Raw genomic sequence first — 15,798 nt, forward strand, 5'->3', positions numbered from 1 at the left:
CGACTCAAAATCAAACCACGTGCGCGAGCAAGTTAAATTTTCTCTTCTTTTTTAATATCGTACGATTGGATTTCCGGGACGTTGTCATGGTAACTATTGAATACTCGTGACTCGTGAGCAACATCTTCAATTAAGATCTTAGATAAGGTCGCTCCAATTGTAATTACGCGTTGGTGAAAGTCGGTAGCTCCCGACAGAGAGTGCCACTAGTTTGTTAGAGATCTGAATAACTGTTTATAACATCGTTATAACATCATCATAATGTCATTATAACCGATCGATATCGAAACAGACTCTGCTACTTTGAATTTTCTTATTAAGAGCGCAGATGTGTGTGGGAGAAAGTCTAATAAATCTCAATTATTTCATACGTATCTCTATATGTCTGAAATAGTTTCCTTTGGAAAATACACAGGTTATCATTGGTCCAGGAATGTTTTTTCTTTTTATTGATATGTCACAACAATTAGCATGCAGGGGTTACACTGATTTAAAAATTTTATACTGACACTTATTTGTGTTCAGGCATGTTCATTAACTATACAAGAATTAGTACCGACCGTAGCTCATATGGTAGATTCTGAACTTCAGAGAGACACGCTGTAATGTTACAAACGAATATCGTTCAACTCCTCAAAAAGATTCTAATACTTCTAATATTTGATTGTACACCGCGAAAGATTCCTCAATGATTTATTTTTCATCAACATATCAGTTATAAACGTGAAAGCTGAAATAAATTAATTTATTTATGGTTCTTTTTGAAAGGTATCTCTGTTGTGTTTATCAACTTTAATCGCGTTTGTCTATTTACTTTTCGATTTGAGACAGTTTCATTGCTCATTGACGAGCAGTCTCGCAAAAAACGTTACTTAGTAATACAGCTTCTTATAGAGTTATATCTCGATCACAGTTTTTTATGTTTATTCCGTTGATTATTAGTTATGCGCTTCACACAGGCCTACATTCTCTACAGAACGATGACCGTAGTCACAACTTATCATTCTTCACTATGTAAAATAGCAGCCAACAGACGCATGAGCTGCTTCAACGAGGGGGGTTAAAAAATTATGAAAGACGTTAATCTCCCGCGCGTTCGCAGTTTTTCATACATTTTCTAATGTATTACTAATTTCACATTTCTGGTAGAAAAATACCAGATTGTTTTAAGAGAAGGATTATTATATATCAATATCTATCCACGTTATCTATCGATGTAGATATTCCAATTCGTTAATTTACGATATATCAACAATATATTGCATATATAATGATTGCATTTTTCTTATTACATTGTTTTGTTGACGTTACCTTCTACGTTAAAAAGCAACTGAGATCGAGTGTGGGGTAAAGATTGTTTCTCAATCAACAACACATTTGACTGTGTTGATCGTATGTAAGCGGTCAGGCTTAGGTATACATTTTCTCTCTCAATCTCTCCGACCTTAATTCTAACATCTAATTTTTGAAGATTCTAATTGAAGATTACTCGATCAATTCAAGGATAATCTGTGTTTTTTCAGCTCAGCTATAAAGAGATATATTTTTCAGAAATTTTACAATCTAACATATAATTACGAAGATATCTAATTACAAATATGAAGATGTCGCGAAAAATGTGACGTGTCTCGGAATTATTCCTAAGAAATAATGCATTCTAAATTTCTCGGGAAATTCGATATTAAAATTAAGGTCGTGAAGATTTTGAGATAACCTGCATGCTTTATCTAATTGACAAATATATAAATCGTAATCTGCACAACCACATTAAAATCTTAAACGATAATTTTGTCGATCGCGAAATTGCAACGAAAATAACTTATCGTAACATACATACAACAAATAAGGACACTCTCAGGTGAGAGTTAGTTTATCAGAAGGCAGATGTATATTTTCTTCAAGCCAGGCGCTTGTCAAAACGAGAACGATCTCGATTTTGTCGATATTGTTGGATCGTTAATATATAATCAACATTATATGAGCTATTATATATATGTATATCGCTGTGTGGATATAAAAATATATTACACGCGCGGCTAAGCCGTCACTTCATCACGAATAACTGTTACGCTCGACGCCGTTGCAAAGTAGAGAATGTCGGACTTTAGTAGAAATTTTGTATATTTCATTTCTCTCATTGGTCGAGCCAAATGTATCGAAAGATGTTCCGAGGTCGTCGCGCTCGTCAAATTTACGTACGATCTATGACTTTTCGTCGACTAACGTTCAACGAACAAGCATGAAATAGGCCGCATTCTCGCGTAAATTTCGTGGCAAACGCATTAACAACAGATTAGAGGAGACCTGAGATCTATAAACGTTCAGTTCTCATATATGTTTCATGCTTGGTTTTTAGAGAAGAGTCTTAAAGATACTTTCGGTGCTATACGCTGAAATCTTGATCCATCACGTGCATTCCGTATTCTTATACCTTTTAAAACATTAACCCGCGTGTCGTAAGGTATATGCAGAGTTTTTCGGTTATCACGTATTTGACACATTGCTATTTGTACACATTCTTTCATAAATTTTCAATAAATTAGAAGTCTATTAAAATTCTATTTTCATAATTCAGTAAAAAGTAGCATTCCGAATTGTGAATCTGTTTTTGCGTTTCGGAAATTTGACAAAATTAGTGTGTGCTAAGATACTTTGAATAACGTTACACTTTTTACGACCCTTAATCCATTTTGAATCGCGCCACACGTGCCTTCGAAATATTTACAAGCGAACGTTACGTTATATTACGTTTACGTTCTCAATTACGAGTACAAAAAGCTCTTTGATACGCGTAATCACACTTGTATTTCAATGAATTCTACCTTACATTAGATCTATTACTGTCTATGCGCTACGTCAAAATTTGTCGGTAACAATTATTTGTCATCAACGTGGCAAATGTTATTACGCTCGTCGTCTCTCCACAGAGGGCGACGCGGGCTGCTGATAGAAAACGATTGTCTCGTTACAAAACGCAATTCGAACGTGATCTCATTATTTATGCTGTGTTAAATCTTATATCGTTGAGCATGTTTCGCGATGTCGAGTCGCGCCGCGTTCAAAAGACAATCGCTAATTCCTCGTGTAATCTCGCGAGGGAATTTCCAGCAATGCTGTCAATTCTCAATTGCGCTTCGCGAATGTCGTTAGTTTCTTCAGGTTATCCTGAGTGCTGCGTTAATCCCCAAGTACATTTTTGGTTCTCTTCATACTTCGTCATCCTCTATGTACAAGGTCGCTTCGTATTTCTTACTATCTGTTTGCCGAGCAGAATTGCGTGCTGTCTCCTCGTCGATAATTGTCGGTGGGTCTGCGACCTCGGTGATGATTATGGGACTTTGTCCATGCACCATTGCGTCTGTTCTCTCGACCAGCGTTCTGCACTTGTCGTCGTCGTCGTCGTCAAGATCATCGCCGGAACTCTCCACGTCGATCTCCGTGACGTACTCTAGTTCCGGTTCCTCGAGCAACATGTCGGCCTCTGTAGGTCCGTCTGACGACGCAGCGCCGGGATTTGTATCCTCGATATCAACCGCGTGACTTTCGTCAGAATTGTCACCGCGGCTCTCTTCGGTGTCGAGGGACACCGTCGTGAAGTACTTGTGCTCAAAATCACACCCGGAACCCTCCACGACGGCCTGAGTGTTTAGAGAGTGTCTACTCGATTGAGAGTCTCTCGGATGCCTATCGAAAGATCGTCTCCTGTTGTCGTCCGATCTGGAATGGTGCAGTTTAGGATGTCGCGACTGCCTTCGCAGATTCTCCCCGCTGCTCGTTCGCGATCTCATCTCAGTCTCGTCGAGCATGTACCGGGTACAGTCAACGCTGAATCTATCGATCGAGAGCTTCCTGCAAATTCGATTAGGGGGACTTCGTGTTTTATAACTCGAGGCATGGTCCTACAATTAGAGGTGTAGAAGTCGCATCTTTTCGATACCTGTAGTCTCCTCTTCGGAAGTCGGGGCTTCTTCGGAACTCCAGACTGGCCTTTCGATGTCCCATCGTTCTGTCAAAGCGACGATCACCGCCGATTCTGTCGAAGGACATTTTACGGAAGTTGGGTGATGAGATCTTTCGGAAGTCTCGCGGCGAGACCTTACCCAATTCTTTTGACACCGCTGTCAATTCCTCTAGCAATCTCAGGTCTATCGAGTTTCTCTTCCTTGGCACGAAGTCGTCTGGATATCTGCAATAAGTACCTGATCGAAATGTTCGTGATTATTGGAGTTTATTGATTAGTGGATATTTTGTTTGCTTCGACAAAGAATATTTGAAGATTTATTTGTGTCATATAAAGTTTGTCTCTGTGAAATAAAGTTTATTTTTGTAAAATAAAATTTATTTCTACGCGAGTAAATATTATATACCACAAGTAAATTTTCAAATAGTTTTTCATCAGTGTAGGAATTTATGTACCTTTTATAGGAATTTTATTTTAGAATTTATCGATTCGATATTTGTTATTGAACGGATATTTGTTTTAGTTAATTTCCTTACGTAACGAATCAAAATTCGCGCACCATTGCCTCTTTTGTTTAAAATTAATAATCCTTGGTTCTTAGTCATTCAGATAAGAATGATTTTGCACAGGAAAACAGATTAGACTTTTATATTCGTAGTTTTTCAATGATGTCTATTTCTTAAAGTATAACAATTTAGTGTCTCAAGTTTCTTTATTTTTGCTTATATTCACCTGGCAATTTAGGCGAATGTACGAGAGTTGGTGGTTGTCGCATGGCTTCGTCGACTTCCTCGACGTCCTCCACTTTTGTCTGACGCAGTAGCTGATGACGTCTCGCTGTATCGGATCGGTCTTTCACTTTGAGCGTAACGGGACCTTTGTTCGGAATATGTAGATCCATCGCCATTGAGACTTGGCTACCGTTCATCTTCTGATGCTCCAGACTCTCCCTACTGATCTATTAATGATCGAAATGAATTTCAAATCGACCATTTAACCAACTAAAGACCATTTAACCAACTCGCCGAGAATGTCGATTTTCTTTTCCTCTTACCTGATGCGGGCTGTAGCTCGGATTGTCGACCGAGAGAGCGTGTCTTTGCAGCAATTCCGGATTTAGTAGCGAGCAAGCGGCGTACTTGGGCGATTTTCGACGTGGTGACTTTTTGTCGATCAACGTTGGAGCACTCGGACTCTTCTTTATGGCGTGTGCCACTCCCTTCTCCTTCAAGTCCTTCGAGAATTGCATAAATTCCGCCGTCAGCTGTTTCCTGGAGACTTCGTGCGTGCTGGGACTCGGGCTGCGGTTTACTCTGAAAAGTCCCAGCTGGTGGTCCCATTTTGTCGTCTGGCTCGATGTCGATCTTCTGTTGCGTTGGCTCTTTGAGCTCTTGAGTGTAGACGTCTGACTGAAGCGGAAACGAGCCGGCACCACCTTGGCGGCGCTATCACGAGCCTCGAAGGTCATTACGCAGGCAGCTACCACAATGAAGCCTGGAGACATTATCATTCGCGCGTGAATACGATTCAAGTGTAAATTATTCCGCTCTTTGAGTTGTGGGACTCTGAACTTCTATTTAAAATGCAGTAAATTATTGCTTTAGCTAAACTTGTGACTTTTGAAAAGTCGCGACGATAAGAGAGAAGAATGTTGCATTATTGCATATTTAATATGTTCTGTTCGATACGAATATAATCAATACTCAATAATCAATAGTATTTAAATACGACACAAAATCTGGGCGACACATCTATCTGAGGCTTCCCGGCGATAATCGACCGTGAGCCTCCATAGCTCAGGGGTTAGAGCACTGGTCTTGTAAACCAGGGGTCGAGAGTTCAAATCTCTCTGGGGGCAGCTTTTTTTCTCTCGTTTCTATCGAGTGCTCTCGTTCGACCGTGGTGTGGTGCCGCATTTTTCGCGTTTCGCCTGCAATTTTCCGCCCTACATCCGTTACATTATTCGTTGTTTTTATTTATAGCTACTTCCTTTGTGCCCTTCGCGGGTTTTTTTTTTACAAAACTCACGTATTTGTGCAATTTTTCACCGAAAAATATTAAATAATAAATTGCAAGGCGCGGGCGCGCAGTGTTGTCGGAACAAAGAAAAAATAAATTATATCTCTTTATCGCGCTTATCTTATAATACGAATTTAATTATTGCGTAACGCGAAAGCGATGTGTTGATCACAAAAATCGCGAAAGCCGCGCAGAATCTTTTTTCGCGATATTATTATATCATATTACGTAACAATTTTATCGATTTACGTGTCGCATCACGCGGGATTGCATAATATTATATATAACGTCGTCCCAAGAAAAATGTTTATATACATTTTGCGCCATCGTATCTATTCATTATCGCGCAAATACTGTTCCAAAGGGATCAGTGTCACTTAACTAGTCGCTTGGTTGAGCATGTAAATCATGCGCATGAATTGTGCAATGTATATTAAGTATTACCTCCTACACCCATAACGATGGGACCGGCGTAGCTCAGATTGTTCAGGTGAAACCCGCGCGATTCGTTCTTCACTTTTATCGTAAGATTACCTCTGATCTCTTGCGCCACCGACAGTTGATCCGCGTAATATCCTATTTAATGAAACAATAGAGTTCAAATGAAGAGATAAGATTCCAATGTTGGTTTTGACACTCTACTTATCCGCACTCAAAATGCGTTATGACGCGTTATGTTAGTCGCGAACTTCGCGCCAAATTCGTACAAAGCTTGTTTTGCGTTGAAACTTCCGCTTCATTTGAAATTAGAATTAGTAAATATTTAGTAAATATTTCGTCAAATTCTTTTTCAAGTGTGTGATATTCAGAAATCAATATATCACAGGTAATTCGATGCTACATTGAAAGAAAAATATCAGAAAAATAGAAAATATTTATTCGGTGAATACTAATGACAAAATATTTTTGCTTCAATTTCAATTTTCATTAAAAAAAAAAATTGGTTTCATGAAAAACTAAGGGGTGTTAAGAAAATGTATATAAATATATATGTAAATATATATAATATATATATATATATATATTCTTTTTTGAAAAATATTTTATATATTAGTATAAGAATAAATATGTTATTATAATACTCACCGAATAAATATTTTTCATTTTTTAGATATTTTCACTCTCAATGTAAATGGATATCCAAATGCATATATATCTACTAGATATACGTTTATATTGTACTAGAGTGAAGAATTGTTCTTAGAACTGGTTAAGTTCGATTCATGCGGCATAAATAGGCGTGAAGTACAAGCTTGTGCGCAGTAAATAAACGGATTAGCTCGTTCGCAATCCATGCGTGAGCGCTATGAATATATTATCGAAAAGTTCATCTATTTGAATGATAAAAAATAATATAAAATAGCTTTGCAAAATTTTTCGAATCTTGGGTATCAAAGACGACAGAAACTGTATCACATAGTTGATGTTTGCAAAGTGCAATTTGCGGTTGCCTTGAAGCATTTAGTGACTTGGAGGCTAAGACGGAGTAGAGCGTTCGTCAGTGTATACGGGTCGATGTTTAATTTACATAATTCTACTCACCTATGGTCGCCATGCAAGCTCCTAAAAGCATTAGCAGCAGCCCAATTCCGAGAGCTTTGCAGGCGTGCCACAAGCACCGCGTTGTCACCTTGCCTCTCACCACCTGTTCGATTTAATTGGCGCCATTAACAGTTAATAAACCTGGACGATGGTCCAGTTGTTTATCAGCCGTAGGTGGCGAACACACGTACGACCGCGTTTACGCGGTGCCGTTAAATCGATCAGTACGATTTACGAGATTACGCTACTAGTAGTGTAATAACGGCGTAGTAACACTTCTCCTCGGTGTTGGATAACGATGAACGAAATGTCTCGTGTGACGTTTGTAATCTAAATTATTGCGTCGTGACGGTACAATTGCTACGTAGAATGCTGGAATACTCAATTGAAATCTAATTGAAGACTTTAGCCACGCTGAGAGAAAAAAATATTTAAAAGATAATAAATATTTATTCGCGTTGGGTAGAAAATAGTATAGTTAGTCCACACATAGATCTGGTTGATTCAATATTGAGCGTGGTTGGTACAATCAGATTTATACGTGAGCCAACTATACTGTTTTTTCGTGTACTACTAATATGTATATTGTTTGCACTAATATAAAATATTTTTCAAATAAAAAAATATATAGTTTCTTAAAACTTTCAGAAAATCTTAGCTGTTCTAAAAGAGGAGTTATTTATTCTTAAGAAAATTTTAGCTTTCCTAATAATTATTTATTAAAAAACCTTAGGTTTTTCTAAAGCAGTTATTTATTTTATTTAAATCAAAGAGTTTAGATTTAAGTAAACATATTATTAGTACCCACCAGAGAAATATTTACTACTTTTTAGATATCTTTTCTTTCAGTTTACGAGCGTCTCGTTGGTAATAAGTTGACGTATTGACAAAATTGCTGTGTGTGTGTGTGTGCAGATTTTATCTCATCGAGCAGAGAGCAATAGATAATTTCGTGACGACGATATAACTGTGGTTTGTTTGTTTCGCGTTGAATTTGCGCACTGCGACTTCCACGTTGAGGCCGATTCCACCGTTGGGAATAATTCCTGCGGGCGTTCGCAGGCAGTAAAATTCGTGAACGTGCTAGAGAGATGATTAGAGTTACGGATACATATTGTACCTACTGGTACGTACATGCTCTCTACGAATATATGCGCACTATTGAGCTCTTTCTCTACGGCTGATATTTCCCCATCTACTCTCCCTAATAGTTACGCTAACGAGGCCGATACAGAGTCTCGGGTTCGCGAAACGATGACGTATCGCTGTGTACTCAGTATCGACCTCGAAGTTTTATAAGCCAGAGCAAAGAGAGGATGTACCTGTACGTTCCAGTTAGCCCCAGGTCCGCAGGCTCTTCTCTGCGTCCCCTGCCATTGAATGCTTCCTTGTGGCATACTGCGCTCACAAAAATACACATTTGTAAGATCGTCGCGACATAAAAGAACGACTCGAGGATAATTAAAAATACCAAGTTCTCATATGCATTATATTATGTAGAAACGAAATTGTGCTGTATGGATTCCAGATAAAGAGAGTATATATTAGTTATTTTAAATTATTGTTTCGATGTATTGACGACAGTCTATGACATAACGAGCAGTGAGACGCTAATTAGATAGTCAAAAATAATTTTTTATTATAGAAGGTTAAGATTAAAATAACTTGTTGAATTTGTTCAAAACTTATTAAGTAGTACTGTCTCTCTCTCTTCAAATATTGGCACATGTATAGCTAGACCAAGAAAATAACTCGGTAAAAATTTGCATTTGTGTCTTCCTAATACTCTCTTTTTTCGCATTTATCTCTCATTTCGTATTTCTGTAATACTCCTTTTTCTTTTTTTTTACTCGTAAAGAGAAAAGTTTTCCTTACGCAGCGAGGGAGTGTACTATCGCGCGAGTTTGTTAATTAGTAATTCCGAATTCATCTCGCGGTATATCATACGCGCGATCTTTCATCGTAGCGAAATGACGTTCTGCGTCGTCGTTTTAATTTGACGTGCGCGCACTAACGCTCGGTGTGGTTGCTGACACGCCGGAATTCACGTGTATACCGGTATGTCTAGTCTCGCACACCGCCACTCGAAACCATGCACAATGTGTACATGTGAATTATCTGACTACGGTGCACATCTCTCTTTCTCTTTCTCTCTCTCTCTCTCTTGCATTCACTCTTTCGCATACGGCGGATGACGCATTGTTCGCGCGCCTGTGCCTGCTGCATTTCGTCTTTCAACGTCGAAACTTCTCGCGTCCTATCGATTCCAATCCCTCTTTACACTTTCCATCACGACCCTTCTTCGCGTCTCGAGAGTTGGCAATTTTCGCCTGCCAAACTTATGGCAAGAATAACTCAAGTTGAAATTTTGGTCTTTTATTAATCTTGTAAGTTCTGTCAAGTTTGAAAGGATTAATCGATTAAAGATTTATTTTCGAATTATTTAATACTCGATTTATCTCGATAGTCAACGAATTAATTAAGTAACTTAGTGGCAGGAAAGAACATGTAAGATGAGCAAATATTAAATAATCCAGTAAAAAGTAATAACTAAATAAAACAATGAATTCTCTTTGTTCATAATTTCTTTACTATTTTCTTCTTAACTAGCATTGGAAATCTCGATGCAATTAGGAGATTCAAGAGAAGCAAAAAAGAAAGAAATTATAAGAAAAAATATGCATGTCCAATAATGTCGCATATTGATAGAAATATAACTTTAGATTCGTCAAAATAAATGTATTTCTGTAAATAAAAGTGAAAACAAGACGTTGACAAGTTCTTGGTAGGAGTTGCGACCCAAGAAATGTTATTAAACGTATAAAAATGCGTCTAATAACGCACTTACGAGATTCACATTGAATTCTAAAATACGTAGAGCCGGCCGATAGTTACAAATCATTTACGATCTTTGATTAAGAACATAATCTCAGATTTATTTCCATGAATTAATTGCTTTGATCCATATCTCTTATATAAAATAAATATGCTGTCCATATCTTATCGTCTTGGCTCTTTCGTCTTAGCTTCTTGATTCAACATCCTGTTTCCTGATTGTTTCGCTGTGGTACTTTGTGCGCCAACTCATACACTGAGAAAAAATCTAAAAATTAACAAATATTTATTTAGGTATCATTTATATATTTATATTAGGTATCATTAATATATTTACTTAAATCAGAATTTTCTTTATTTAAATAATAAATATGTTAATGGTACCCACCTAATAAATATTTGTTAATTTTTAAATATTTTCTTCTCAGTGTAACATTGATATTCGCATGGGTATGATTCAATTGAAGAAACGCGCGTTAATTAAGGCGATAAGAATCCGATTGAATTCAAGAGTCGACGGAAATATCTTCATCGCACTCGACAGGAATTTAACTCGTCAACTTGTAACGTAATATAATATCTAGCCATGGAAAATACGACGCGCGAGTGTAGCGAAATAACGGGTAAAAAAAGATACGTTCAATCTCGCGTCAATCGGCAAGCGTCGTCGCTCGGCACTGAATGGCCAAGCGCGATCACAACAATGAGCGCGATCAAAACATTCGGGACCTTTAAGGCGGTTACGCTTATCTTCGTGCGTCACGTACTTTTTCGAGTGTTTCCATTGTGTCCCAAGCCGGCGAGCGAGACGCATACCGAGAGTAGTACATGTTCGGTGTGTCACTATTTCCGTTCATTAAAATCTATTTCGTTGTCTATTGAAATAGTATTACATAAGTAAAGAATTAATACGTTCTCTTCTCATTGAAATTGGGAATAAAGATACAGTAGAAATATAATTTTGAGGTAATCATATATTAACAAATTTACTTGGATTCTTATCAGTGTCGCATTTATATCGGGCGATTCGTGACACTTGAACGGGCTCCGTTGATTAATTCGCGAGTTAATATATCGCGTTTCTCCGATCGAATTGCGATATTCGCGAGTGTGTGAGTGTGAAGTGCCACGACGAAGCAGCCAGGAGCTGAGTGCTGATTCGGAGTACTAGGATGGAGGATGTAGGGCGTCGGAACGTGAACAGCAGTACATATTTTCAGGTATGTTCAATTATTTCCTGTTTTGACAGTCTTTTGACAAACTCACGGGAGTAGAGGGGATACCCGAGTCGAAATTTAGGCCGATATTCATAGTCTATCATCATTTAACGAATTATAGCTTCATGAATCTCTATTAGTCAACCTATATCCATACTTATTTTATGCAAACAAGGAATATATTGATTCAAATGGACAAATAATGACTGTGATAATAATGGCTCTCCATGAATACGAATCCGCAATTAATTATGCTCTTAATCAAAGATCACAGATAATTTGCAACTATAAATATCGGCCTTAGAATCTAGTATAAATTTCGCAAATGCTGATTTATTCGTCTAATAATGTTCATTGGACTTGCAAGTCCTATTTTGAATTTGTTGACGCCTTTTCGTGTTTATTTTTGTTATTATACCGAATCTATGTATAAATCTTTGTTGATAGACAGCATTATTGGACATATAACTGTTATCTTTACTTTTACAGCTTCTTTATTTTCAGCTCTTTTAAGAGCTTGAAATCTTATCGAAACTATCATCATATCGAGAAAAAAGAAGAAGAGAATAAAATGTGTTGTTTCTTTTACCCATTTACTCATAACTAGTTAATTATCAAATATATATATGATTATCTCATGTTTATCTCTCTCATATATGCTATCTACAGTTAGTAAATACATAATTAATTAAATAACGTTTCTCTCATTGAAATTGGGAGAGTAAAGATTAAGTGCAGATATAATTTTGAGATAATTATATATTAAAAAATTTTGAAATGGTGAACAATTATGTATAACATTAAAGTAAAACTTGTATAGTATTTTTGTCTCGAGATTCTCCATTGAGCCTTCAAGTTGAACGGAATTTGCAGGATTGATGTAGAATCAAGATTTCGACTCGGGGAGTTCCCTTTCTAGTGTCATCATTTGAAATATGCGTTTGAAATCCGAGTGTCTTTGCGTCTGTGTTCTTTAAGTTGATCCTTCTTGTCGATGAAATTATTTGAAATTTCAGCGAGATTTTTTCGAATGTCTTTGCGAGCGGCGTGCTTTTATTCGCATGAATAAATTTGCAGACACTCGCATTCACGAAATAAATATTTGCGTAAATTTACGCAGATACGAATTTATCACGCGGACATTAATCTCTATGAGCATTCTTATTTATTAAATGTCGATTATGGAAAATGCGGATAAAATTATATAATATATAAATTGAAATTGATACATTAATTAAAACAATGACTGATTTGCAAATAATATTCGAGATATATTTACTTAGTTATTGTGTATATTAAAATTCCTTCGCGCGACGCATCTCACTCCGGTTGGGTTCTCATAGATTTTTTTCCATGGCACGATTATCCGCGACTACTAGTTCTCGTTTATTCATATGTGTTTCATTTTATCAATCGGAACGATCGTACATTCACACGGCCTGCATTACACTTGGTAATTGATTTCACTGCAATTAACTGCCGCGATTTAGATGATCATGCGCACACGACGCGATGGTACGTTTCGGGTTTTGCAGAGATTCGCGTATCATTATTCGCATTAAGCGTAACACGAAATCTCGTGCGGGATGATGGATAGGCGCGACTGAACGGTATAGGCTGCAATTTTGCGCTTCTGTTCTTGTGTCTATCTGCAGGAGCACGTGCATAAGTCTACTTAAGTCGCATGTTACGAACTAACCCGGCTATTTCAGAGCGATTCGATCTGACGGGCTCTCGAGAAACTGCTTTCCGTTGGATTACTGCTCACGGTTCATTCCGCACAACGTAACACCCAATTCAGGGAAACGTTCCAACGCAATATCATTTCGAGATCTCTAAATTGGATTGGATGCGTGAAACGTTACCGTAAAAATGTTAAAGCCTCTCACTGTCGACGTTCTTGACAGAACCGCTGTTGATAATCCCTTCGATTATACGATACAATTTCGTAAATATACACTGCGAGAAAAATATCTAAGAAATGACAAATATTTATTCGGCGCGGTGGGTACTGTAATAACATATTTACTTATATTAATATAAAATATTTTTTTCCAAATAAGAAAATACATATTTTTTTTTTAAATTTTGGCTTTTCATGAAAGCTATTGTTTATTCTATTTAAATAAAAGAATTTAAGTCCGTTTAGGTTTGAGTAAATATGTTATTGAATAAATATGTTTTACTTTTTAGATGTTTTTTTCTCTCAGCGTAATAATCTCATAAAATTTCACTATATTTAAAAAAAAAGAAGAAAGCCCCAAATTAAATCACCTTAAATAGAATTACTACAAAGTATATATTTAGCCATTGAGTTCTTTCATACCATGACCAAATATTAATTGTAGCAATTCTATATAGTTCTATATAGTAATTCTATTTGAGGTGATTTCATTTTGGGCTTTCTTCTTTCATACCGAAATAGCGAAATTTTATAAGATTATTACTTTGAGAGAAAATATCCAACAAATAAAGAATGTTCATTTAATGGGCTCCAAATTAAATCACAGTAGAATTGCTATATAATATATATTTAGCTATAGAATTCTTCCATAGTATAAAAGAACTTAATGGCATAAAGTATATGTTTTACGATGAGAAACAATACTCGAAATTTTATTTTTATAGGGATGATAGTTTATTTCACAAAAATTGACTTTGTATCCCACGAATAAATTTTTAGATATTTTTTTCTTAGTGCACAGTTTTCCAGCCACAGATATCAAAATCCAAATTTAAAAGAATCAGCAGTTCGCATTATTTATAGCGTTATTTATGCAAAATTAAGAGATTCAGAGAAATTAGATCCGGAGAATGTACACAGTTATCTAAATGTCATTCGCAACTAGTGTTTAATGGAGTTAAATAGAAATTTCATTCGAGATTTAATCGGCGAGGGAGATAATCTCATGAGATCAGAAGATACTCTCAATTTCTACCGGGGGCGTGCCTGAGTTCGTATTTCGAGTCAGAGAATATGTAGCTGGAAGTGGCACTGTATATTTCCCTAAGTGGTTGCTTCCAAACATACATCTCTAGTATTTTATTCACACTCAGAGTTCGATTAGCGCGCACACACTACTGTTTGGGATAAAGATAGAAAACGCGAGTAAACTTAGATTTACGTTAATAAACCTGTCCTGATTCAGTGTCAAGCGCATAACTCGCCGTCGGTAAAACTAAGTTTACCGTTTCTTCTATTTTTACACTTATCGCACATACACACGCGTAAATCATTTGGGGAGCGGTTGAACTCGGAAAATATCGATTTCATAGGCTTGCGCTTCACGTGAGTGTAATTTATCGTCCTCATCGAAGCTGCATTACGAAGCGATCGAATTATCCGCGATTTCAGCTACGTCGGATATTTCCGACGCGGCCTCGCGCACTGCTTTTCCCATATATCTACCTGGATTATTAAAATCTGACACCTGTGCTTGCTCGTCACGAACGAGCGCCGCGTTGCCGAGATAAATAATGTATTTCGATGCTTGTACAGAGGATTCCGTTACCATAACGACCGACTGGGCTATTTCCATTTACATAACCACGATCTTTCTTTGTATAACCGTCATGTTTTTCCTTGTACAATCAAAGGCGGCTTTTGATCTGCCGAATGGTTCGAATGGTTGAATAATGTATCGTGAAAATATCGGGTTTCCGCGGTTTTTTCAATCGTTTACGAGCGCCGCCGCGTGAAGTTTGCATGGAACGCGATGGTCACGGCGTAGTGATGATTTTCGTTTTACGCTTCCTTAGCCTCGCGTCTAAAAGAAATCGTATTCCGGGCCGCACTATACGACCAACTAGGGTCCCGGAATAAACTTTATCGCGAATAATATTCCACTGACAAAAGTTCTGCGTTTTTCAATGATATATCGTGTAACGTGTATCGATGGCGGACGGTGTAACGTATATTTCCTATCGCTTCCTTGTTTTTTGGATAGTCTGCTCTCTCAAAGTGAATCAATAACAATGTTTCTGATTGAACCGGTATACTGAGAGAAAAAATGGTTGATTTAACTAAAATCATAGTTTTTAGCTCTAACGATATTTTTGTAGTAAAATGATAGTTGTAATGTGCATATAAGGTTATACAAGGTGTTCAAAAAGTCCCGGACCGGTGAAATATCTCGAAAACTAAGCATTTTAGAAAAAAATGTTTCAGATAAAAGTTGTGGCGTTTAAAAAGATGTATTTACTGATCACATCAGTTTGACCTTG

The 15,798-nt window shown here is 37.1% G+C and overlaps 1 protein-coding gene and 1 non-coding gene across 3 annotated transcripts in view; one reads left to right on the forward strand and one right to left on the reverse strand.

The window, feature by feature from the left end:
* Positions 1-426: 426 nt before the first annotated feature.
* Positions 427-15,798, reverse strand: part of LOC116852577 — a 20,004-nt gene continuing 4,632 nt past the window's right edge. Inside the window, exons 2-8 of one of the 2 annotated variants that reach the window (XM_032833079.1) lie at positions 8,845-8,920; positions 7,523-7,625; positions 6,425-6,556; positions 5,016-5,455; positions 4,694-4,919; positions 3,938-4,199; positions 427-3,849 (exon numbers count right to left, since the gene is read on the reverse strand). In XM_032833079.1, coding sequence (XP_032688970.1) covers positions 3,207-3,849; positions 3,938-4,199; positions 4,694-4,919; positions 5,016-5,455; positions 6,425-6,556; positions 7,523-7,625; positions 8,845-8,919 — 1,881 coding nt within the window. In that variant the 5' untranslated portion in view covers position 8,920 and the 3' untranslated portion in view covers positions 427-3,206. The remainder of the gene's footprint in view (positions 3,850-3,937; positions 4,200-4,693; positions 4,920-5,015; positions 5,456-6,424; positions 6,557-7,522; positions 7,626-8,844; positions 8,921-15,798) is intronic. The other variant, XM_032833081.1, reaches the window with a different exon arrangement.
* Trnat-ugu lies at positions 5,747-5,819 on the forward strand. The gene has a single exon. It is a non-coding gene; the product is annotated as a tRNA-Thr (tRNA).

Source organism: Odontomachus brunneus, unplaced genomic scaffold, assembly GCF_010583005.1.
Source record: "Odontomachus brunneus isolate Ranch 3 - 2012 unplaced genomic scaffold, Obru_v1 Obru_scaffold_235, whole genome shotgun sequence".
NCBI lineage: Eukaryota > Metazoa > Arthropoda > Insecta > Hymenoptera > Formicidae > Odontomachus > Odontomachus brunneus.